Here is a 25,378-nt window from a genome sequence, read left to right as displayed (position 1 = left end):
TGCAGAGCCACATTTTTCAAAGTTGGGAAAGCAGCTGATTAGACCTTACGGCATCCTAGAAAATAAAGGGTTGGAGACCCTGGATGCAATATGAAATGTCTGGTCGGAAATATTTCAAAAAGGCCACACGGGCATTGTATACAGAGATGAGAGCAATGGTGGAGGACATTCTGAAGTACGTGTTGTGAGAACTGTTTCCTGACCTGTTAATCATCTCAGATTTACATTTCATTTTTACAATATTGTTGGATGGAAGTCAGTGATAGCCTTAGAGGCTGATGCACCTTTTGCATTATGATATGCACATATTATATTATATAGTGTAACATGACAAAAAAACTAAATACAAACATACCTCACCGACCTAAGGGATGGGGGGGGTTGCAGCACTTTCAGCAGCTCTATGTGAAAACCTTTTAGATACTCAGAATAACTTTTCACACATTAAAATGGACACGCTAATTGTTAATCAGTCTAATTTTTTTTATTTTGCCTGAAAATTAATTTTGGGAGCATGAAGGGGGGTCAGTGATGCACCGCGGGCAGGCACTTTACCCCAATGTCCCCACTTGGCAACTGGCCTGAACCAGATGGTGGCACACCCCCAAAAAATGAAATGCTATTATTATTATTATTATTATCATCAATTGGACAGTTTTTAGGAAGGTAGCCAATAAACACACAGGTGTTTTTCATTCTAAATAGTCTAACCTTTTCTCAGATTGATTTGGGGACAACGGGTGTGACAAAACTAACAGCGAGGGAGATGTCTGTCAAACACACACACGCCCACACAGTCCTGTGGAGAGGTGAAATCAGCTAAACCAAAAAAGAATTAAATACACCTGTGGGGGTAATTAGGACCGTTTAAAATCCATCATACTATACTGTTTGAAAAGCTTTGTAGGTTGTAGGCAGATGCTACTGATGCTTATGTATGTGGTACGAGCAGATCTCAGTCTGGAAGGAAGATCAAATTTAACCAAAACCTCTAAATTGTGGGGATTTCTGATGAATGTTTAAGAAAAGGTTTTGAGCAGGATTCTTTAGGCAGCAGCAGTAGAAACAGTATGACTCATATGCTCATATGTTACACTTAAAGACCAAATAACAAAGACCAGGTGCCACCTAGTGCAGAACTGTCTGCAGCAAACGATCGAAACCAAAGAGGCACCCCCATAATAGAGCAAATAAAAGCCATTCATTTAACAGAGTGATACATTTCAGCGTCAGTGAGCTTTGATCAGAGTCCACTCTTGTACTTCTTCGGATTTTAATATAATAAGAGCCCACAGGGTTCTGAACATCTGGCGTACTCAAGGGTATTTACTTTAATTTCCTGAATCATTTATCACGATGTGAAGCTCTAAACAGTGTTCAGAATTCCTCCCCCTGCAGTTATCGCTCTATCTCTAAATGCACGGCTCTATTTGAGACCTGTCTGCGTAGTTTATGTTTACAGATTTCGTACTCTCCGTCAGTCACAAATCATTTTGCGACACAGCTTAACTCTAAACTTCAGTTTTAGCGTGAAAAGTAATCAGAGGAGAAAATGCTCCTGCTGAAAAGCTGCGGCTATAAAAATGGACTTGCTGTAAAGTTGGACTATATCTTTGACGGTTGCAAGGAAGCATTAATGAGGTTCGGAGAGTCTTTGCTTCAGTACAAGATATTCTTCAGGATATGAACACACAAGTACATGCATGCTCAAAATCCTAAGAACCCACAAGTATATTTTCCTGGGAAACACCTTTTGGTGAGAAATCAGTAATTGTGGTATTCAGTTCAATTCAGTCCACCCTGTTCTTTTTGTGTCATTCTCTGAACCATCTATAAGATTACATTTCTTTTATATCCATTTACACATTTCTATCTCATCCTTCCTTTTCTTGTGTATTAATGTTTAGGTATTGTGGGTTTGTAGAAGCCGAAGGGTTGATGCTTCGATTTCTGATGTAGACCACTGGCAAATTTTGGCCAAAGTACCTTTGAGCAGCTCTGTTTTATAAAGGTGAGATAAATGCCTTCACTGCCGAGCAAAATCTTTTGATAAATAATGCAGAAATCCCACAAGCTTTTACCTTGGTCTGTCCTTCAATGACAGTGAGAGGCACGCTGGTGGAGGGCCACTTGTCCCTGGGAGGTAAAGGTTTGTCGCAGTTCCATAAAACCACAATCTGTGTGGGGAATGGAGTCGGTTAATATCACGTAACCATCAACCTCAACATATGTGGAATTAGTCTCTGCATAGAGGTTTCTGAAACGGTGGATGTCTTTCACAAAATAAAGCTGAAAGATGCATTAGAATCACAGGATGCATTTTTCATCTTCACTTCAGGCTGTGTTTTTTCTACTGGAGGCAGTGGAATTATAGTATATCAGTAAGATTATTGAAGTCATGCAAAGGCAAAGGCAACAATTCTTATTCTGAAAAACAAAAAATTGGCAATACAACTGTCATTTTAAGGGAATAAATCTGTACAGTATGATGAGTATTATGATTATAAGAGATTTAAAGATTACATATGGAAGTCTTTCCTTCCTGTCGTGATCCTCGGTACAGTTACTGTTTCTCTTATGACTGGAATGTCGTTCTATCATTGGTATTTCATTTCAATATCCAGTACCAATATGACGCATATTGCCCTGTTGTATTGTATTGTATTGTATTGTATTTGAGGAATGGCTGTAGGTCCTCATCAAACAGTATAAGATGAAAGTACAAATTGATGAAGACAGAGGAAAATAATAGGAAGACGGAGGAAACGGAGGAGGGTGAATAGCAGAGGGAAGGTAAAGAGGAATCAGAGCTTTCTAAAACATGACATACATTTCTCTCACAAAATACTGAGAAGCATGGTGTGCGCGCTTAGCTTTGCGTTTGACTGGTCGTATTTAAGACTGGTTTTCATTATTTTCCTTTGCTGCACAAGCACCGCATTACAGTGAGATGTAGACACACTTCCTACCTGTGCACAGAACTTGGACTTGGCTACAGCGATGATGAGCTTCACCACGGGGGAGATCAGGGACTGCAGAGGAGTGACTGTATGGATCACAGCTGTGAACTCCTGCGAAGGGCTCTTACCTGGACACACACACACACACACACACACACACACACCACACGCACATATACACCCACACACATTCATAGAAACAGCTGTGAACTGGGTGAACTGTATCTATGTTTTTAACACAGATTTGTGCAGATGTAGCTCTCCATAGAGCTCTATAACGGTTAACTGGACACAGAGCGCTCTTTGGTGCTCCCCTCATCAATCTTTCTGACAGAATATATACCCCTGGTTCCCATGACTGAGCATGAGTAAACATATCTAATCCACAAGTGAGCAGTTTGCTTTGGGTGCCTCCTTTAGTGAATTGTGAATGATGCTGATTTGCTCCTATAAGTAGTAATTACATTTTCTACAACCTTACAATAAAACAGTTCTTGTTAGTTACTTTTTTTTCATTCTATTGAGGCAAATAAATGAACCAAACAGGACAAAAAGAGAATGTATGAAGCGGAACCAAACTTTAAATTACTACCTCCGATAAATGATCCCCAGCATACGGTACAATGGGTAAATGGAGTTGAGGAAATTGATTCCCCCCGTGGCAGCCTGTGCCAAAGAAATGTATCAATATTATAAAGCATTGGTCTCCACGATTGGATTTTATTTTCTGAATACATTTTCTATTTCATAAGAAATGAATCCATTCATGTCCCTCTTTGAACAGAAAGGTAGTGCAGTACAATGCAGAACTACAGCCACGCTACACTGGGTATTTAACACCAGTCAGTGTGTGTTCACATGCCCACTAATAGATTATAATCAATGTTCATGAACGATGTAAGAATGAAGTGATTATTAGTTTGATTATCGAATGAATCATGTGGATTGACGATATTAGGGACATCGGGACTGTTTAATTGAACCGAGAATGTATTTGTTTTTTTCGAGGCGATCAGTTTATAATATACTGCCTGTGCATTTATATTTTGAGATTAATTTCTGCATCACACAAATTGAAAACAGAGCCTCCATCATAAGGGATGAGTAAAATTCATCTCTGCAACAGCGAGCAACACACCTGCTGGAGACAGCTTTTCTTATTAATTGTATAATTTCAGCTATTCTGAAATCTGATGCGCATAACTTCTTAAAAGTAGTATCAATAGATTCTGGGGGCGGCAGAACAAGCCGTAAACACAACATTAGCATATCATCACCTTCTAAAGTTGATCTTTATAAAGCTGAACATTTGTGTTACAGTTGCTTATTTATACATCCAGGAGACACGGAGCACCATTAGCATTCTTTTTTTAGTCATGTTTTTATCCAATATTCATTCTCCTTTTAACTCTGTTTTGGTCTCCACCAACTCCTGAGGGAAATATCTGCCTCATTAGCTGCTTAATGCTCCACTGTGCGTTAGCTGGTCCCTAATTTTGCCTTTTGTTGCTGAAAGCAGCTGTCTGTCGCTACTGCTACTTGAAACTGGTGAGAGTGAACCAAAACACTGAAGCTACGGGCTGAAAAAACAAGAAGCTGAAAGACACTAAAACACCCTTTTAGAGCCGAGCGGAACTGCAGGGTCAGATGATGCTTTTCACTGGGTTCGTCACGACAAACAACCCATTTCACATTACACAAACCACTCAAAATCAAGAGAAAAAGGTAAATTGGGGAAAATATGTGCACAACAACTAAAGAAGGCACAGGATTGCAGACACATGGCATGCTAAGTGTTGGGTGGGTGTGGGAATAGGGGAATACACAGCCTCATGGATAAGTGGAGCCAGAGTGCTCTTTAGTGTTGCTCTATCCATCTCTCTGACACCAGGCCCCCTGACCAGCCATCTCAGGTGGGCTTAGCGGTATTTATGGAAGCAAGAGGTCTGCCCTCATGGGGATCACAGAAATAGGCTCAGTCCTTCCCGTTTCATCTTTGCTTTTTTGGAAGGGAAGCTATGCCACCTTTAATTGCAGCATTGTTTGCAGATAAATTATTCTACGCAGAACAAGATTATTTTTTTAATGGATAAAACAATAGTACTTTACTCTTAGTGTAGGACAAAGCATTTTGGAGCTTTATCCATAGTAGTGGTAGTGGTAGTGGTAGTGGTAGTAATTGCAATGATTGTGACCATTTTTCTTCTTTCAATATCTGTGGGGTGGTTGAACACGTTGAGATTGGTTGAGGTCACATGTGGGTCATTAGTCCACCTGGCTGTGAGGTGTGAGTTGTTAAAGTCACATGAATCAATATGTGAATGGGTCTTCCACCACCTGGGAATAGATATCAGGATGGCATTGTAAGTGGCTGATAAGTGGTGTATTTTTTCTATGACTTTTTTCAGTAAAAGTCGAGGTCTGGTGAGTGGACAGTTTACTGTCTTTTGTGCCCGTCTGCAGGCGAGTGTCAGTATGTTATTACCCTTTACTCTATTGCATTTGCCGGTCACATTGAATAGGTATTGTATTATTTGGTACTGGCCCGCTCACCTTTAAATCAAGTAGCAGAAACATAGTGGCTGAGCACTGAGGAGGTGTTCGCTGAGAGGGCAAAAGAAAAGAACCCAATGTTCCAAAACAAATGAGTGAAAATCAAATGATACGTTTCATTCAGATCTGATATGTTTTATTGTGAATTTCAAAAAAGAACTATACATGAGATCGCTGCCGAATGTCACAGCACAGGTGACAACAATATATATACGTGGCACCAGTATTTTGGGAGGTGTAACACACATACACACACATCAGGAGCACTTTGTGTTTCATTGCCTGGAGGACGCCTGTTTTATCACCGAGCATTGCCCATTGATCAATGATATAATAATGGGTATGGATGATATCAGCAGTGAGCATGTGGCGTGTAACACGCGGTGCACTAAGTAAATACAGGAGGTAGTATAGTAGCTTGCACTGCTCAATAAGCACAGAAATATTGACGTTTCATCTTACATTCATATACAGTATTGTCATATTCTAACTAATGGAGTTTTAAATAATTTAAGGAATATAGAATTATCAACATGTAATCGTCACGTGTTGCATTATGTCTGTTTGTGAACTCAAATTGATGTAAACAGAGAAGCACGGAGGAAAAAGACAGTGGGTTCATATGCTTTCAGTGGGTTCACGGAGAGAGACAGACACTTCAGATCCACGGAGAGAGACAGACGCTTGGAGAGAGACAGACGCTTCAGCATCATGGAGAGAGACAGACACTTGGAGAGAGGCAGACATTTCAGCACCATGGAGAGAGATAGACGCTTCAGCACCGTGGAGAGAGACAGACACTTCAGCACCGTGGAGAGAGACAGACGCTTGAAGAAGGACAGACAATTCAGCACCATGGAGAGAGACAGACGCTTCAGCGCCATGGAGAGAGACAGACGCTTGGAGAGAGACAGACGCTTGAAGAAGGACAGACAATTCAGCACCATGGAGAGAGACAGACGCTTGGAGAGAGACAGACGCTTCAGCACCATGGAGAGAGACAGACACTTCAGCACCATGGAGACAGACAGACGCTTGGAGAGAGACAGACGCTTCAGCACCATGGAGAGAGACAGACACTTCAGCACCATGGAGACAGACAGACGCTTGGAGAGAGACAGACGCTTCAGCACCATGGAGAGAGACAGACACTTCAGCACCATGGAGACAGACAGACGCTTGGAGAGAGACAGACGCTTCAACACCATGGAGACAGACAGACACTTGGAGAAGGACAGACAATTCAGCACCATGGAGAGAGACAGACACTTGGGAAAGGACAGACAATTCAGCACCATGGAGAGAGACAGACGCTTGGAGAGAGACAGACGCTTCAGCACCATGGAGACAGACAGACACTTGGAGAAGGACAGACAATTCAGCACCATGGAGAGAGACAGACACTTGGAGAAGGACAGACAATTCAGCACCATGGAGAGAGACAGACACTTGGGAAAGGACAGACAATTCAGCACCATGGAGAGAGACAGACACTTGGAGAGAGACAGACGCTTGGAGAGAGACGCTTCAGCACCGTAGATGTTAGCTCATGAATGTGACCACAGATAGGCAGAGCAACAGTCTGCAGCTGTGTCTGAATTCAGGGGCCAAATCCTTCTGAAGTTTTCATTCCTGAGCCCTGAAGTTTTCACTCTCACCTCACACCGAAGAGGCCAAGACTGAAAGTCGTCGCTATGGGGACATTTGTGTCATAAATCCATGCGAAATAAAGTAAATCTGCTGCGTCTTCACCTCCACAGAGAGTTCAGTTTGTTTAGACAGCAACGGCACAGTGTGTGCTTTCCTTGTATCTTCAGCATTGTATTATCAGAGCTAGAGCTAGCCACATGGCAATGGTGGACAGCGAGGTGGATTCAGGTTTTCAGTGGGTTGGGACCAGCAGCCTGCTGATGGGCTGAAGGAGGTCACATGTTCAACAAGAGAGGCCAAATCTGAACGGATTGCTTTCACACACATTTGCAGGTAGATGCACCAGGAGAAAAAGTGAGAGGATGGTCTTTTCTCATAGTTTAAGGTCTTTCTGCACACCAGTGCACTTTGCGTAATATTTCCCCTTTTGCATGCATGCATGATAAAATAGTAGCCACACAACCGGGCATGGTAGGGTTAATGTGTGTGACTGATAAAGGACATGCACTGTGCGTGCGTGGCTATGACTTTTTGATGCATTATGCTCTCCGAGCCATCTCGACCAAGAAACACAGAATCAAACCGTTCCAACATAAACAGCTTAAAGTGGCTCCGCAGCAACTTTCACAAACTAAAGTAGAGATGTAAACTGGAGCTATTAAATCAGTATATTCTTACAGCTCCTCAGGCCACTACATCTGAGCAGTGAGTCAAACTTTTTCAAACTATCAGCCAGAAGTTGCAACTGCTTTGCCATCAAAAATTATGGGAGGGTGGCAGAGCGAGACCGTCGTACACATGGCATTGACGACGAGGTGTTCCCTGAGCAGCAGCACCGGAGATGGCAGCAGCTAAAATGGTGATTTACTGCATTCGCATAAACCATACTGCTCCGTCTCTCCTTCTAGCACTCAATCCCTCCTTTCTCTCTCTTCCCTCTAACACTCGTGTCCGCAATTCCTCCGAGAAAGACAGACATCGATCTGAGTTACGGCCTCAGTCTGTTGAGAATGACCAGTCCGCACGCCCGTCTATGCACACCCACATGGAAATATACACAACGCAAACGACACTTTCTCTTCAGTCTTTGCCTGGAGCTTTAAGTTGCTGAACTTCAGCAGCAGACTCACCAGCACTTCAATCTGCAGCAGCTACGTGAGGTTGAACATTTGCTGATTTCATGTTTGTCTCTTTGATAAGTCAAGACTGTGCTACTAACATCCAGAAAAAACTGTGCAGGCAAGCTGTTAGTGGCAGAAGCGACATCTTCCTGGAAATAAATTGAAAGGAAACATTTGGAATTTGCGTGATTGCATTGACCAAAATAGGTGTTGGTGTTTGCAATGTACAGAGAACTATTACTCCATTACTTTGAAATCTTAGAACACCTAAAAATGTGATAAAACTCTGAGGTTATGAGGAGCACCTTATTATTATGATTAAGCCTTTATGGACATTTATATGAAATATAGAAATGATGATATCCCTGAGAGGTATGCATGCACTTTAAAAATATTTGTAATATGTCTGTTTAATCAGAATTTTAAATCACCTTCATTGCATCATGACCTAGCAATGATCAACCTAGCAATGATGATAGCACTTACCCAGTATGGCATAGTAAAAAGGGAACTGGGCAGGATCAGTTGAATACTGGGGGAGTGCATAGAGACCACCAGGTAGGGAGTTCCACAACAGCCGGTTTCTGGACACGTGGGAGTCCACACGGTCCTGGATGATCTGGATGGAGGGAGCAGAGGAAGAGGGGCGAAAAGAGGGGATGGAGGAGGAAGCATGAGAAGAGACAAAACACGTGAGGGCAAAGGTGAAACAGAAGGAAAAAAAAGGAAAAGGAGGAAACAGATTGTAGAGCAAAGAAAACAGGGGGGAGAGAAAATAGTGAGGATATGATGGTGTGACGAGATGAAATGAAAGACGTGATTAGTTCAATAATAGTTAACACACACACAGACACACACACACAATAACATATAATATAATTTCCAAAGAAGACCACATATCTCAAAATTTGTCCGTTTTGAATTTTTCAGATGAACTGGGGACTTTCCTTAATGGTTTGAGAACGTTCTCCTACTTCATAAGCTGAACCATCACATCGAACGTGTTCTGTGCCAGCTTAAATGTGTATTGTCACAAAGCTGGAAACAGGCGATGAACACACACATATACACTTAAAGCACTAATCGGAATTGAATTTAAAGCTAATTAAGGAAGACGCAAATTGAAAGAATCACTCCTACGTTTCTATTTTCTACTATTCTGTGTGATCCGGGAACGATCGGTTGGCCGTGCGAGCACAAGGACACATAATGTGGCTCATTTAAACCAACGCAAGCTTCATCACAACGGCCTCTTTACTCTCTCTCCCACTCACTCCCAACACGCACTGATATTTGGAAACGAAAGTAGCCAGCTGTTCAGCCGCAGCTTGTGCTCGGGGAACTCTCTAGAAGGCGAAACAGACCAGAGATACTTGAACTGCCTCACTCGGGGCATCAGCTTGCTCCCAACATGAGGAAGCCATTAGTTATTTAGCTAATATTATCCTTCTGGCTTGTTATCAAAGGTCACGAGCCAAGTCTTCAGGGGGCCTTAGAGGAGGACCAATGACACATTTCAACCTGCTGCTGGGCCTCTGAATACACAGATGTCTAAAGTTCAGAGACAGGGATGTCACTTGTTTACCACAATTAAACTCAGGTATTCATTTTAAAATGATGGTGAAGTTTTACAAGCTAAGTATTAGTACCACATCCTGCCGACAGGGGTGTCAGATTAGAGATGACTTATCTGTGTTATTCTGTTTTATTGTTCATTTTGGGGAACTTGTTGGTAAGTATTATTAGCGAAATGAACACTGACGAATTATTAATACTGATGCTTTAATGTTTCATCTTTCAATTTCAAGTATAAGTATTTTTCACTGTATTGAGGTGATTTTAACAACAACAGAGTATCATGTCTTATTAGTTCCTTTATGTTTTGTGTGTAAAATCTTAATTTAAACTAACTTGTAAATGTAGTAGTAGTAGTATAGAAGTATTTCCCCCCTGAATTGTTGTACAGTACAAGTATAAACTGATGTGATGTGAAGTGACACGTGCATTTGTAGGCGTTTATTAAAGGGATATTTTGCCAATTTTCAACTGGCTTATTACAGTATGGGTAGCATATGCTAAAAAAACAATGTTTAACTGTCCTCCACAGATTGTACTTTTTGTGTGCCTGCTGTAAAATGATGAGGATAGCGGCACAATGCACCCTGGTTGTTGTAAGCTTCCTACCTTTTGAACACCACAGCTGTTTTTTCTGTTTGTCAGGTCATGTAAACACCAATTTCCAAAAATATTTGCACTTTCCTCCTGCATAGACAGCCCCACTTTTAGAGAACTCGTTTTTTTCCCGGCACTGACACACTTGTTTAAGAGATTAAAACTGGCGAGTGACACTGGCAGAGGGATGATCGTGGAGCTGGCTGCCTCACCAGATGCTGAGTGACAAGCTTTGGTGGGATTGAGCCAAAAAATGTCTTTCTCACAAGGAAATCTCACAACCCCTCGCTCCGTTTTCCTCTTTTCCTCCTCTCTCGTTTAATTCCTTTTCTCTACACTTGCCACCTTTTCGGGTAATGAATTCAGGTCAGGTGACTAACACCAGCAGACTTTCTGAAGGTGTGATGGCTTTATGTACTTGGTAATAAAGAAGTATTTTTACGGCATAAAAGCAAGCTTTATCGAGTCAGCGGGAGATACAGGTTTGCAGTGTGAGTGTGTTAATACCAGTTAGTGTTAGACTGACGCTATATGGGATTTTCAGGGCTCATTACTGGCATTTTTGTTATGATGATGACTGCGAAAAGAGTGACTTGAATTACATTTACGCAACAGGAAACCATCAAAAAATACCTTTCTCATATAAAGGTGTAAAGTATTTAAAAGAACAAACCCGACCTCTGGTTTTGCTGTTCGTCCTTCATGTTTCTTTATTTCCTTTGGTTTCTTACCCTTTCCTCTCGTTTCAGGTAGAGTCACTTCCTCCCATTGTGTGTTTTCCCGCCATCACTGATTGTGTCTCCACCCGTTCCACCTGTGTGTCGTTACCTGCCTGCCCCAGTCTATTTAGTCTGCGTCTCCCCTGTCCTCTGTGCCAGTTTGTCTTCGTTCCCCGTGACAAGCGTTCCAGCAGTTTTCCTTGCATGTTACATTCCTGGTTTTTAATTCCCGTTCTTGCCTTTGACTCTGACTCTGCCTTGCCCCTCTTGGATTTGTTTGCCTTCACTCTGACTGCCTGCCTGTGTACCGAATCTGCCAGTAAAGACTTTTACCCGATCTGTCGTTACAAAAACATACAAAATAAAAGACTAGTTTTTTGATTTTTAAGGATTTTTGGAAAACTAGTGTAGTGCCCATTCAGAACACGAGTCCTTTAGGAGTGGGCCGATTGCTTGGCCCCCAGAATAACACACACATGCACACCCATGCACAACCATAGGCAATGGAGCAGGCAGAGCAGCTGCTCCTCCACTATTAGACTTGAGGGGAACAAACCTGTGTTCTCGCACCACCACTATTTGGTCAGACAACTCTGCCTTTCTTAAACATTTTAGTTTGGAGCAAAAGTTGTTATATCTGGCTGTGGCATAAACAGTATGTGAAAAATGTACCATTTCCCATCATTACCTAAGTCATGTTCTCATATAAAGTTGTGAAAATTCATGGAGTGTCAGGTCCAGACATCAGAAGTCGCCCTTTCATACGTGCAGCACACAACAGGAGACTGTCAGTGTTACAACCTACTGAAACACTTTGTTTGGTTTAGACGAGGACGTCCGCGAGAGGCAGGCCATGATGCACAAGTACGCCGTGATTGTAAATGAGCATTTTAAAGTGTTTTCCAGAAACTAACCAGCCTTTATTTTACGAGAAATCATAAAAAGTCCTCTCTCCCATCGGTGCTAGCTTCACAGCGGAGCGTTCAGGCCCAGTCAGAACTAACAGCTACACTGCTGTGGTCCAAACAAAATGCTGGAAAACTACTTAAGATATGCTAACTATCTACATTACTGTGCCCTGGATGTCTGTGTGGTTGGTTTTCAGTCACTGAGCATGAAAAGTTTACCTTCAGGTCTTTCTGCTGGAAAGACTTCAGGAAATCAGGCGATGTAGAGTCCCACCTTTATGTGACATTGATATTTTATTTTTACACACACACAATGTGGATTTGGCTAATATTCCATTTAGGGTTTAGAGTTACTCTTTTAGGGTTTATGGTTACTTTCCAAGTTTATTGTGGTTTAGAAACCCAAATGCACATGATGTTGAATCAGGTCACAAACACAACAAAAGCTTGGTTTTGAGTGGAAATATGCCCAAATGAGTAAAGTAGCTTTGCAATTAGTCTTGGCAAACTATGAAATATCTGCATTACGTACACTTTGAGACAACATTTAATCGCTCGCTGCTGTAACTAGAACAAAACACAATGACAAAACGAATATTTTGTGGTGCTGTTATAAACTGAGCTTTATACTGAAAGAGACTTGAAGGCTCTATATTGTAGGAAATGGCACTTTCAGGTGTTACTAGGCTCCCGTGCACGTACACACACCCACACAATAACAACATAGCTTAGAAAAATGTAGTGGTGCAAAGCAAAATGGCCCCATAAAACACTGTGGGGCCCTACATTGTGAGTGCTCCCAGTTTTTGGACCCCACCAAGTATAGTCCTTTATAGTTAAAAGAAAGTCCAACAAGCGAAATTCTGAGCTCAAAGATCCTTTCCAGTCTAATGTTGGCCTGATACTTTCTCTAGGTGCACACACACTGACCACTGTGCTGTGGGGGGGAGGGGAGCAGCAGCTGTGTTATCCTATTAGCTACCGGCTGAGGAAGATAGGCTGCCAAACTGGAGAGGTCTCACACACACACATCTGAGGCACCGAGGCCAAGAGGTGGTATTTGTGGCTGCCATCTTGGAGAGGTCACACACACACACACACACACACACACACACACACACACCTTCTTTTATAGTTAGTTAGACAATTGATATCCACCGTAAGCAAGATTTTCTAAATCTGAAAATGGGAAATTAACATTTTAAACTCTGCTTTAAAATCTATTTGCATTTAAAACAGAGAACTGAGAACAAAGTAAGGAAGGAACACATTTATTAGGCATCCTGGTTTTCTTTTTACTCTCTGACTCCAGAGCTGTTTGCTCATCTGTGGAGAATTGGCTTGGCACTTAAAGCCGGCTCTTAACACACACACCCATACTCCACCTTCTACACACACACGCACATACACACGCACGCAGACACACACACACACACACACACACACACACCTCCTGACACCAACTGTCAGTCTCACAGTATGTGGGACACAACAGTTATCAACAACGCCTCATTTCACCCATTTAGCCCGGTGGCGTGCTGGCTCTGAGTTTTTAGCACATCTGGCCAGCTGTATATGGCTGTCAGTGGGCTTCTTCTAATTTCATACCCTGCTAGCACTGGGCATTTGGTGGTGTCACTTAGGTCTTGTTGTCACTGCGATTTCAAGAGAAAAATGCTGCAATTTGAGAAATGTTTACGTTATTAAGCTGAGCATAAATAAGAACACCTACAGACATAGTAAAAAATACGGGGGCATGTCATGCATGCTAACTAAGCTACACAACCAAATCTGTACTTTATTATAGTAAAGAAATGCAGCTGTATGTCAGTATGATGAGCTAAAACTACACACGTCTTCATGATTATTTTAATATTCATTCCTAATTCTTAGATGTTGATTTATTGTCTCTGTTTATTATATAAAAATGCAAACCTAGAAATCTATCCAGCCAAAAAGGTCTTCAAGTCAGAATGTGCGATTCCCTTCTAAGTAAAAAGGTGAACTCACAAGCAGTAAATCACAAACTTGCTTCTTCTCTCCTTGCACTATATATTTAAACATTTAACGTTACCCTGTAATTGCTGAACGACTTGTGGCCGCAGTCGCCAATCATCATCAAAAGTTACACAGGCTTGTTTTAAATCCGAAAACTTAATTGTTCGGTTAATTGCAAATGAATTGCAAGTTTAATGTGAGCCAGGCAAAAAGAGCAATACAACATAATGACAAAATCTAAATTTGTAGTGCTGTGATGCTGGTAAAGATTCTTTCCCCACTAGGCATAGTTGTAAAAAAAAAAAAAAAAACACAACCTATTCAATTAAGCTTAATTACGAACCTCTCTAGCTGCTGATTTTCCTTCTCTAAGTGGAATTCTTCTAAATATGTACCGTGCAACAATTAAACTCAAAATCGTGAGGTAAAAAAAAGAAATGCAGATTTTACCTTCAAACTCTGAATTCGTACTCATGTGCATTTGCATTAATTTCTACCTGTCAACCATTAAACTGTGCACAAAATACAGTGATTCTAATCTCATTCTATATGCAAATAACCGAAGGCCCATGTTGGTAATTATATCTTAGATGTTTGGGATCCTAATCCCATCTGACCAAGCCCTCATTGTTACTGCAATGATTTTAGAAAGTGATGGTGATAAAGATTCTATTATGTGTGGTAGAAGTGATCGTTGTTAACAATAATGAGCTCTGCAAGAGTTCATACTGATGTTTATATGATGCTGCTGATGATGATAGTGGTGGTAATAAGAGGGTTATTATTTCCTGCGTCTGCATTCGAAGATGCCACAGAGAGCGACTAGTCCCTGAGGTCTGAATCAAGGTTGTGAAGAATGGAGGCTCTTATACGGCAGTAAGACGAGTTCATCTTCTCCACTTGAGCTAGCAAGGTCATTTAATGAGCCAGCCTCTTGCCTTCTAGTCTTGAGAACAGGTATATGCGCCCACACACGCACAGTGCAGCCTCTCTAACCTGAGGCTGGCCAGGCAGTACGCACCTCCCTCACATTTGGCAGTTCGCACTGCAGCTCATGCCCACATTGTGTTTAGATTGCAGGCATTAACATACTTTATTTCCATATGCCGTGTTGGAATACATGTTGCTTTTCTGTGTCAGAGATTGTCAGATTGCTGCGTGCACCAGTTCCCTACTTCATAATATTGCTATGAAGGGGTTTGCTGGCTGTATTTAATTGAATATTCTTGGAAAAATGCACAAGGTGTAAGTGTGTTAATATTTCGTTCTTCCTTTTACCCTGTAAAGTAGCAGATGTCTAAAAAAATGGCTCTTCTGTTCTCTCTTTCTGTCCAGTGACTTTTCAATAGTTTAAAGTCTCAAGTTTAAACTCTTCATATGTTCATGCAACCAGTAACCAGCAAACAAAATATCATCATTCAAAGCTGAACTTGTCACTTGTGGTGACAAACCTACAGAAAAAATGACCACTCTACAGTTTCCCCTCAACTAAACAGAGTATTCTATTATATAATGGCCTGCTAATTTACGGTTATGTTTCAGTGTCATCTCATCAGAAACCTTGTCTGCAGTTGCAGTTGTTCAGCTAAAGAGCTCTGATAAACCGACTGTGTGCCACTTGCCCAGCATGACGGGCAACCAGTGGGACTTGCCGGTGAACATAATAGACCATTCAGCATCTGGTAGCAATAGGTGGAGATCAAAACAGAAGTAAAAGGCGAATGAATGTGGAACTCCTCATGAATGAGAATGTTGCTGTATGTGTGCTTGATATGTCAATAAGCAGCTGCTTGCTAATATACAAATACATAATAAGATAATGTCACTGTTGTCATAGCATTATCCCCTTTGTGTGTGCTTTTGAAAATCAAAAATCCAAAGCTGGCACTAATCCCATGTCCCATGTAGTTCTGTAAAAAAAGTAAGACTGACCTGAGAATGCACTCCATCAAAACTGACTTTTGATGTACCCTTGAGCAAGACAAATAACCCCCAATTACTTTAGTGCAGCTTCAGTGCAGCTCCACTCCAATGTATTATTAGAAGACTGCTCTGAGCAGCCTCTGGGTAGAAATGTATCAATATGAGGCAGGGCAGTGCCAGCAAAGAGGGGGCACGTTCAGCTAACCTTCTTTGGATAAAAAAGGTCAGAGAATATAACTGACAGCTGGAGGAAGATTTCTTTTAAAAGTTTATATATGAGCCCGTGGCAATGTGCAGCACAGAGCAAGACGTAGCAGTTGATTGAGCAAAGCTCTCCTGACAAAACTAAATCCAAAACTCCCATTAAGACCATTTTTTAAAAGCCTACCTCCAATGTAGTTAAGACGATTTTGGCTACAGAAGAAAAGTAGGCATCCCAGAGGAACTGAGTCTGCTGGCGGAGAGCCAAGATCCTGTCATGGCCCACAGACCGGGTAATGGAGGGAACCTGGAGGAAGTGGAGAGGAGGAAAAGAAGGAGGACAAAAAAAATGACAGTGAGATAGATTAAATTAGATTTTAAACAATGGTGAGTGAGGGGTTGAGAACTGCTGCGTGGAAAAAAGCCAGGCAGACAGGTGGAGGAAGCATAAGTAATTTTGTGGACATGCAGTAAAGATTTAAGGAAATTCTTCTTTCCCTCAAGACTCTTTTACCCCCACATCTTACTCTGTCCATCAACCGGCTTATCCCCCTGGACAGTATGATAACTAAACCACCTGCTGTTCATCTCACTGTATTCAGATCCTATGGTCGATGTTATTAAAAGTGCAGTGGGTAAGATTGGTGGACTTTCCTTTAGAATTTGAAGTACAACTTCCAGATCCCCACCCTTCATCATCCTTCAGTTTTGCTTCCAGAGCCCCCCCCCCCCAGCAGAGGAGGCCGTAACCATGCAACTGGTGTATACAACTACTACCACTACTAGTACTAAACTACTATATTTCTACATTTACAAACAAACAGTCTAATGCTAACATTACTAACAACAGTAATATTAGCGGTGCACTAAAGAACTACCCCCTGGGAACGAGGGTACCTACTTTAGAGTAGGGCTGCTTTGTTATTAATTCATCAGTTAGTGTCAATCACAATCCTCCAGAATCAAAGCCGACCTTTTGAAACTTGCCAACGATCGACACCCAAAGATATCCACTCCACAGTGACATAAAACGGAGGAAAAGAACAAATCCTCATATTTCAGAAGCTGTTGTGTGCAAATAATTGGTTGATGAATGGCGAACAGTTGATCTACTATCAAATTTGTCAACAATTCATTTTCTGTTCATCACTTAATTATTTCAGCTCTACAAAGGGGCTCATTTGGCAAAAAAAATCCAATTATTATTCATATAAAAACACATGACAGAGGAAAAAAACTGAAAACCTTTAAAAAAAAAAATAAAAAACTTAAGATTCAAGTCATCTTTTCATCTCTGTACTGTTGAAGCGCGTTGCCACTCATCATATAGTGCTTGAATGGAAGAAACTTGACCAATTATTCACTTATTTTCTTCAGATACATATCAAGCGACGACAAACTTGTTCCTGTACCTCAGGGGAGCCCTGCAATGGCAGTGTACCAACAAACTGATCAAACTGTGCTGATCCGCTTGGAGCCCAAAATATCCCGCTCTCGGTGCACCAGAGGCAAGCCGAGGTCCCAGCTCACATCGTCATGGAAGACAGGAGCAGCTGGCTTGTGGTCTGCAGCAGTAAGACCCTCGGGGAGAGGTAGAGGAGGGATGAAATTAAGGGAGACGAATATCCTGCCAAACTGACCAGGGAGCTTAGCATCTTGGTATGCCAGGAAGATGGAGCAGGATGTTTGGAGAGAAACAAACTACCTCCTTGATGGGGATGACGGGGCCCTAGCTCGGATTGACAATGAAGCTGAAAAGAGAGCAAGCAGCCTTGTAGCCAGTGTTCCCCGAAGAGCCTCATCAACCCTCAAGAGGTGGTGTCTTTGGAGCCCACGACTCTTCTGGTGTTCTGGACACACACCCAAAAACCTCTTCAAACAAAAGCTGTGGTGCCAACCTGCCAAACATGGCCAGCAGAAAAGCCACTGTGGTCTAACAGTGACATAGTGACTAATGGCGCTAACGTCAGTCTGTCGAGAAGAACCGGAGCTGAAATGCTGGCAGTTACCCACGAGAACGTTTTAATCAGAGAGTCCAAAGCTGCTTGGCTCCATCTCTCAAGAAGCCTCTTCTCGAGGTGTAGAGCATCCTGGAGCCTAATGATGCAGCTGCAAGCAACATGGAGCCTGTCTGGGATGGGGTTTTTTTCTACCAAAATGAAAAAAGAAGAAATGCTCAGGGTAAACCAATTTTCACCTGGATTTTATATTCTCACATATCAAAGGTGCTGTTCCCCCCGGGCTGTCGGTTTTTCAAAAATCAAGTTTCAAATAAGTTCAAACTAACAAAGAACACATGTAGCCTGTCCATCTATCCAAAAATATTTTGCAGCTGGCAGATATGACTCATTATTTTCACCCCTCCATTTCTATTAGAAACAGGGTGTGATACCAACATGTACTCTTTGATATTCCAAACCTCTCATTCAGGATATATCCTGGTTGCGGTGTTTATATCCTTGTTTAACAGCCTGGCAGAATAATACAAGCAGCAACAAAGGAACTTGTGGAAAATTCATTCTGTAAAGGCAGCAGACAAAAAGATGAGAGACTTTAGGAACGCCCCCCCCCCTACTCGAGTACAAGGCACGAGCCCGATGCGCTTATACACTGTGATTTTTAAATTGACTGGATAATTATAACAACTGTTTGAGCTCCTTAGTTTCCTGCTGCAGAAGAACGCTGGTCACCACCTTTGTAAACAAAGTCCTCTTGAAACACATGTTGAAGAGACAAAGGCAGGCATGTAGAATACAGCTGGGCCGCTGGATGTGCACCAAAGTACCTTTAATTAAGTACTCTTAAAGCCCAATGAACAGTTAAACTACAATATGTGATTTTCGCCCAGATTTGAGTTGTTGATTGCTTTCACCCCTTTGGTAACCACTAAAAAGTGCACGACAAAGACTTCTCTTTATTGTGTACTTTTTAGTAAACCCCACATTCACCAAGGAGCCTGAGAGCAGAGTGTGTGTGTGTGTGTGTGTGTGTGCTGCTGTTGCCGTCACTGGGATCTGTTGACTGACGAGTGAGCTTTAATTGTTCAGCTCTCTGAGGTGGAATACAAACAACACCAATCAGATCAGCTCAATTCTCTTCCCCGCGATTGACTCTAATAGTGTTTATGTTTCTCAGCAGGGGCATTGGGTCTGTGTGTGTGTGTGTGTTTCTGTGTGTCTGTCTGTGTGTGTGTGTGTGTGTGTGTTATTTGTGCGTGTCTGGGCGTTTGCGTGTTGATCATGTCTCCTCGCCACAGGGGGGATAGAAACTCTACATATTAAACAGCCAGGTACTGCAGTTCTCAGTGATGTAATTGAAAGTAATGAGATTCAACTCTCTCAGCAGGTGTTTGAGCTCCGATGTGTCGAACAGTGAGTCTCTGCGTGAGTGTGACAAAGAGACGAAGACGCAACCACCCAGAATCTGTTTACCAGCCAGATAGCCTTCATGTTCGTGTCTGTGATCGTACCTCCAGTATGCTGAAGTGATGCTGCACATTTAGCTCAAATCATTTAATGGTTTCTGGGTATTTTGATGCTTTTGATGACTTTTTCAAGGTCTTTAGTCGACCGCGCAATGGACCCCAAGTCCTGATCTTGGAAGAGCCCATTCTGACACGCCCTTCCCAGAAACTGATTGAATTCTTAGTAAAAAACTTGCTCTGTACAATATTAAATCTATTAATTCTTACATGCAATACACCTTTTCACATCCAATAAATCAACATATAGACAAATTAGTTTTCTGGGTTGTTTACGTGACAAATGTAAGATATCGCATGTTAAAATGTCAGCATGTGCTGCTCACGTAAATGTCTAAAGGTCCCTTATTCTGCTCTTTCTCAAGTTCATTTGGAGGTACGACTAGAACAGCTTTACATGGTTTGATGTGCACAAAACACATTTCGGCTGCTGCAGCTGTTTTCAGCCTCTGTCCTAGAATAACGCTCTGTTTTAGAAGAGCAGAACAATCTGTGAGCTTAGCTTTGCCTTTAGTACCTTCGCTTTGCCGGGAGCTGGTGTTAGTGAGGAAAAACAATGGGGGACAGCACGGTGGACTGAGGAGGTTACACAGGGAAATATCTGAGAAACCACAGGGCTGCTGTACTGAAACAAACTGCATAATGGGCCCATTTAACTGCCCCGACTCTGGTCACCTCCCTCACTCACTTTCCTTTAAGGAGGAGAGGAAACAATCTGGCAAAGATTGGAGGTACGCAATTCAGCGACAAACAATATTCACCAGATTGCTGGGTAGAAATGTGCCTTGCATGATGTGTGTTTAAACGTGACAGGTCATCGAGTGTGTTGCTCTCTGCGCAATGGGCTGAAAATGTGTATAACGCAGATAGCATGTGCTTAATTTTATCTTTAATTCTATGTTTTATCCCGAAAGCCTTAGAATTATTTGTTTTTATCTTTGTTGTATTTATCTTGAATATTTCCTCACATGTCTGCATCAAACTAACTCTGTAATAAACGTAACACCCTCAGTGTTTCACCCTGTCAAAACACAACAGTAGCCGCATACATATATTATCATAACCAACAATTAGCACACTTTTAGATCGATGGTTTTGTTTCGCTGACGGGCAAAACAGTGACAACACTGGTGCATCATTGTGAGTCTCAGTAATGTTTAACGATAAAAAAAATATGCCTTTATTTCATCTAAAAGCCAAGTTTGGGCTATTTTTAATGATGGCTTGTGTGTGCTGTCGAGTGATTCACAGAGAAAGAGAAGAAGAGGGGCACATTAATTAAAGGGAGACACATAGTCTCCAACCCCCCGGCACACACGCAAAAACACACACTTTTACACCTCTGTGTTGCTGCGCTGGGGGTGGTATGGGTCACGCAGGTGGCACGTAGTAATATAGATAGTAATTAGAGAATGTAAATTTCATAAGCTCCGTCCACTGCCGTAATTACAGGGAACAGAAGGTGATCCAATTGTAGAATAATCCGACTAAGATGAAAATAGTTCCTGGCGGAGGTGTGAGTGACTGTGAATATCGCAGCTGTTGGGTTAGAATAAAATAAAACTATAAAAATAGATTTTACAGTCATGTGATGATAGACGCTAAAGGCTAATGATGCACCTTGAGCTGAAATTCAGGTTACCTGCTTGAGATAATTACCATTTAAACATTTTCCATCCACTTTTCTGCAGTTTATGGGGCAAAAACAACTCAAATATCCACCCCCCCCACATGCTCATCATCCATCAGTGGTCAGAAAATCTGCAAGGAGTCCAGACCATTATTTAATTATCACATGTTTTAGAGAAATCAAGCTAATAAAACTCCTTTCTCGATTCCCGATCTATTTATTGTGCTTCTTTGTTTGAATCAGCCAACAGCTGGATCTTTGAGACTGCCCAGGAGGATCTGGAGCCAGAGATGGCAATTATATCAGGGAAGGTGTTGACATTTCACCATCCAGACTCTAAATTAGCCCCTGATGAAAGGGCACATTTTATCTTTTAATGCTGCACAGTGTGATGAAGATTCGCCCTCTTCATCAGGTCACTCTGTGGTCACTTTTACTAACCACTGTCCACATACCTACTGTAGTGGTGAAATGTAATAATCAGTAACATTTCTTATATATTCTTCACTCTAACTTGTTCAGTTTTCTGTGTGCATGCTATAAAATAGATAATATGTATTGTGTTTTATATGAATACGATACCAATGCTATATTTTAGATTCTATGCTTATTGATGGATTATACTATAAATGATGTTAAAGTATAATTACATTTTATATCCCTAATATATTTACAATGCTATAAATAAAATTACATATGTGTGTGTGTATATATGTCCCTGTAATATATTACATTATATTATGTCATTGTGTTTCATTACTTTGTTACATAATGTGCTACATCATATTTCTATGTTATGAAGAAAAAATGATTCTCACATATAGGTCTGCTACACTTTGATGCTCCTATTCAAACCACAATGTCACTTGAGACTTAATTGAGACAGTACTGCATTATTAGTTCACTTGGAATTTTGCATGTATTTGCTCTTGTATAGTTTCTATCTATATATCCATTCTTATTCTTAATTTGTATACTTCTAATTATTCATCTATCTGTACTTATTTCTGTACTTTTGCCGCTACAACACCTGAATTTCCCAACCGAGCGTCGGTAAAGGCTCGTCTTATCTAAAAACCCATCCATCCTTTCAATAATCCTACAGAAGCCGTCCTGTACCCTTCCATGACTCCATCGTTTTTCCGTACCTGTAACAGCAGTCTCTCATCCCCGATGATGGCTGCTTTCCTCCAGTCGATGACCTCTGAGAAGGGAAGCTCCCAACCGTTACTCAGGATAACCGGGATACAAGCCGCCTGGTAGGATAAAGAGAGAAAAAGCATCAGTAGTACATGAAATAATTCCTCTTGGGAACTGGAGTTAAATAAATGATAGTGGGCAGCAAATCATCTTTACAGTACATGGTGATTTATTGAGATGAATCTAAACGTTGTGTGAGTGAAGGAAGTCTTTTGTATACAGTGTCAAGTGAGATGCAGTTATTGGATACATGAGTTTAGCCAGAATCCTGTTTTAAAATTTTATTGTTTAACTCTTTTAAAGTATTGGATGTTATTGTAGTTTAACATCATTTTCAACTCTTCTGCCTCAAAGAGAGAAAAAAAAAAGTTCTCTGTCGACAATTTTTCACAGCTTGAGAGAGGCAGAAAAATCCCAGTAGCACATAAAGTCTAACCAGAAGTTTAAAGCGGAGCACTGGGAGGGATCTATTTTTCCCTCCACTGAGGGATTTAATTTCTGTCTGATGAGACACTTTCAAAGTGTTCCAAGTAAGAGTTTTGCCGACACAAATGGAGCTGCCAAAAAGATTAAGGACAAAATAGAGTGTATTTATTTATTTTCCCTGTGTGCATCAATATTCAGAAGATTCATTAATGTGACTTAATTCATCAGGAACTGTTTTCATTTCCCACAGGAGCGCTCGGCGTCGCCGTAAATTCATTTTATGACGAAGCTCTTGCAACTGTTCATCTTTTGTGGTTAATGGATCGGATTTGATTGTGCACTCTGCTGCTACTATTAAACTGTGTTCAAAGGGAAAATATGCTGTTTTCTGGATAATTTCTTTCACTTTACATATTTCTAATCTATAAATCTGTTGTGTACTTTCATTACTGTATATTCTCAGTTCAAATTACATTTCAGATATTCATTTAATAGTAAGGGAAATTAACCACAGCCTGTTACTTATCTAAGACAGTTCATTTTATGAGAAATATTATAAAAACTCACATTCTAATACGTCAGTGCTAAAAGTGTGTAAAATAGAAAGCAGGCAGGTTTGAATAACTGTGTTTTTTAATCCCGTAGTGGTGGGGATGAGGGATCGAGCCTAAAGGAGCTTACAAAAGGCAACATTGGAGCATTGAGTTGATGTCAAGTTAAGTGGTGGCAACAGACTTTGCATGGTGTGTGTCAAAGTCTGAACTCTGATCATCACAGCCAGCATTTTTCTCAAACAGTTTCATCTGTGCCAGACAAGACAACGCTGTCAAGTCACATATCCATGATCCCTGGATAGAAATCAAACCAAACCAAAAAAAGGGTTTAATTGTAAGGTTCAGAGGTGACAAGAGGACGGATGCAGGAACCCTTTTCCTTGCAGGCTTTTAAATCCCTTCTCTTTGAATTGAAATAAAGGTGATGTGGCTTTTAGTGTCTTTTGGCGCTGATCAACTGTTTTAGAATTGTATTTACATGAATCCATTTGATGTGTTTATCTCATAGAATTGTAATCTACTGTATTTCTGTGTTAATCTTACTTCTGTTATAATACTCTTTAACAATATTCGTGATGTCATTGCTATTTTTATAGTTAGGATACTTTATATGAAATGTATGTCTTAGAATACTTTCAGAACAAAACAAACCTGGGAAACATCTCAGGTATTGGTGATATTTTGGCTATATAGATTTATGAAAAGACCATTTGGTTATGTTTAGGCACCAAATCTACTTTGTTACATTTAGGAAAAGATCATGGTTTGTTTCGAAATAACTGCTTCCTTAAAACAACCAGTGTTGACTTTTAGTGTCACATGGGGAAACGACCCCCTCCTCCTGCATGACCTCCACTCTACGTGGATTTTGTCTCTTTGTTTGTCCTTTGCTGTGGTCGTTATTCATGAATGTGTGCTTTTCAAAATGTGACAGTGACACGGTGTTGTCTAGTGAATCAGCTGGTCTGTTACACACTTCCATGTGATCCTGGGCTGAAATGGGTTAGGATCTTCACTGCGTGGTTTGATCTCAAGCAGTGTCGGAGAAGAGCTGGAAAAAAAAAATTCAACGAGTCTGGTATTTTCATTTAAAGTTCAAGTATGACTGGATTCTCAATCAAGTGAAGCTGAGAGATTAAAGCACATTCACAAAATGCCGAGGACATGATCAGTGACCTGTCTACACAAAGTCTAGTCTGGCTTTGGGAGATGACTTTTTTCTTTTCTCGTCTTTTCTATCTGTCATCCTCCTCACATATCCTCTGTTGTCCTCTCAATTTTGATGATCGGTATCGAAATCATCAAACTTCTATTGTATTTTTTCTTTTCTTCTTCTTTTCTCACCTCTGCCAAACAGGTCTGATTTGCTGAGAATGTCCTTAAAATAATTGACATGCATTTAAAATGAAAGTTTAGTTTTAAAGTATTGTTCATTTTTTCCTGCCAAGCATTCGTCCAATCCCTGAGTGCATCTTTCAAGAAAAACTCTTTGTTTTAATAATGTAACCAGAAAGTTTGGCATCTATTTCATTACTTTTTGATGAAATACAGAGAATATTAGTGTGCCAAGATGTGAAATGTAGACGCTACGGAGAGATTTGTGGAGTTTATGTCCTGCTTGATTGATAGATAAACAAAGAAAGTAAGTATAATAAAATGAAGTCATGTAGAATAAATGCACTACAATCAAAGGCATGTACGTAAGGCATATACTCACTTTCATAGCTTAACAAATCAACTCAGTTTGATGGGCGATTTTACCAGAAAGGTCTGAAAAAGAAGCCTAAAGTGGGCAGTCTGTCCTCAACAGAACTTATAATTGGAAAGCGAGGAAAAACAAGACAGCCAAAGACTGACGGATATTTAGTGTCAAAACAACACA

At 41.0% G+C, this 25,378-nt stretch overlaps 1 protein-coding gene across 1 annotated transcript in view; it reads right to left on the bottom strand.

Annotated features, from left to right (window-relative positions):
- Positions 1-25,378, bottom strand: part of LOC139217535 (exostosin-1) — a 209,472-nt gene that overhangs the window by 21,911 nt on the left and 162,183 nt on the right. The window contains exons 4-8 of the mRNA XM_070848865.1: positions 22,465-22,572; positions 16,393-16,512; positions 8,771-8,903; positions 2,970-3,088; positions 2,082-2,177 (exon numbers count right to left, since the gene is read on the bottom strand). Of these exons, the coding sequence (XP_070704966.1) occupies positions 2,082-2,177; positions 2,970-3,088; positions 8,771-8,903; positions 16,393-16,512; positions 22,465-22,572 (576 nt within the window). The remainder of the gene's footprint in view (positions 1-2,081; positions 2,178-2,969; positions 3,089-8,770; positions 8,904-16,392; positions 16,513-22,464; positions 22,573-25,378) is intronic.

This window comes from Pempheris klunzingeri, chromosome 18 (assembly GCF_042242105.1).
Source record: "Pempheris klunzingeri isolate RE-2024b chromosome 18, fPemKlu1.hap1, whole genome shotgun sequence".
In the NCBI taxonomy this organism is placed as follows: domain Eukaryota; kingdom Metazoa; phylum Chordata; class Actinopteri; order Acropomatiformes; family Pempheridae; genus Pempheris; species Pempheris klunzingeri.
Note: the sequence above shows the minus strand (reverse complement) of the source record. Positions and strands in the feature narration are given on the sequence as shown.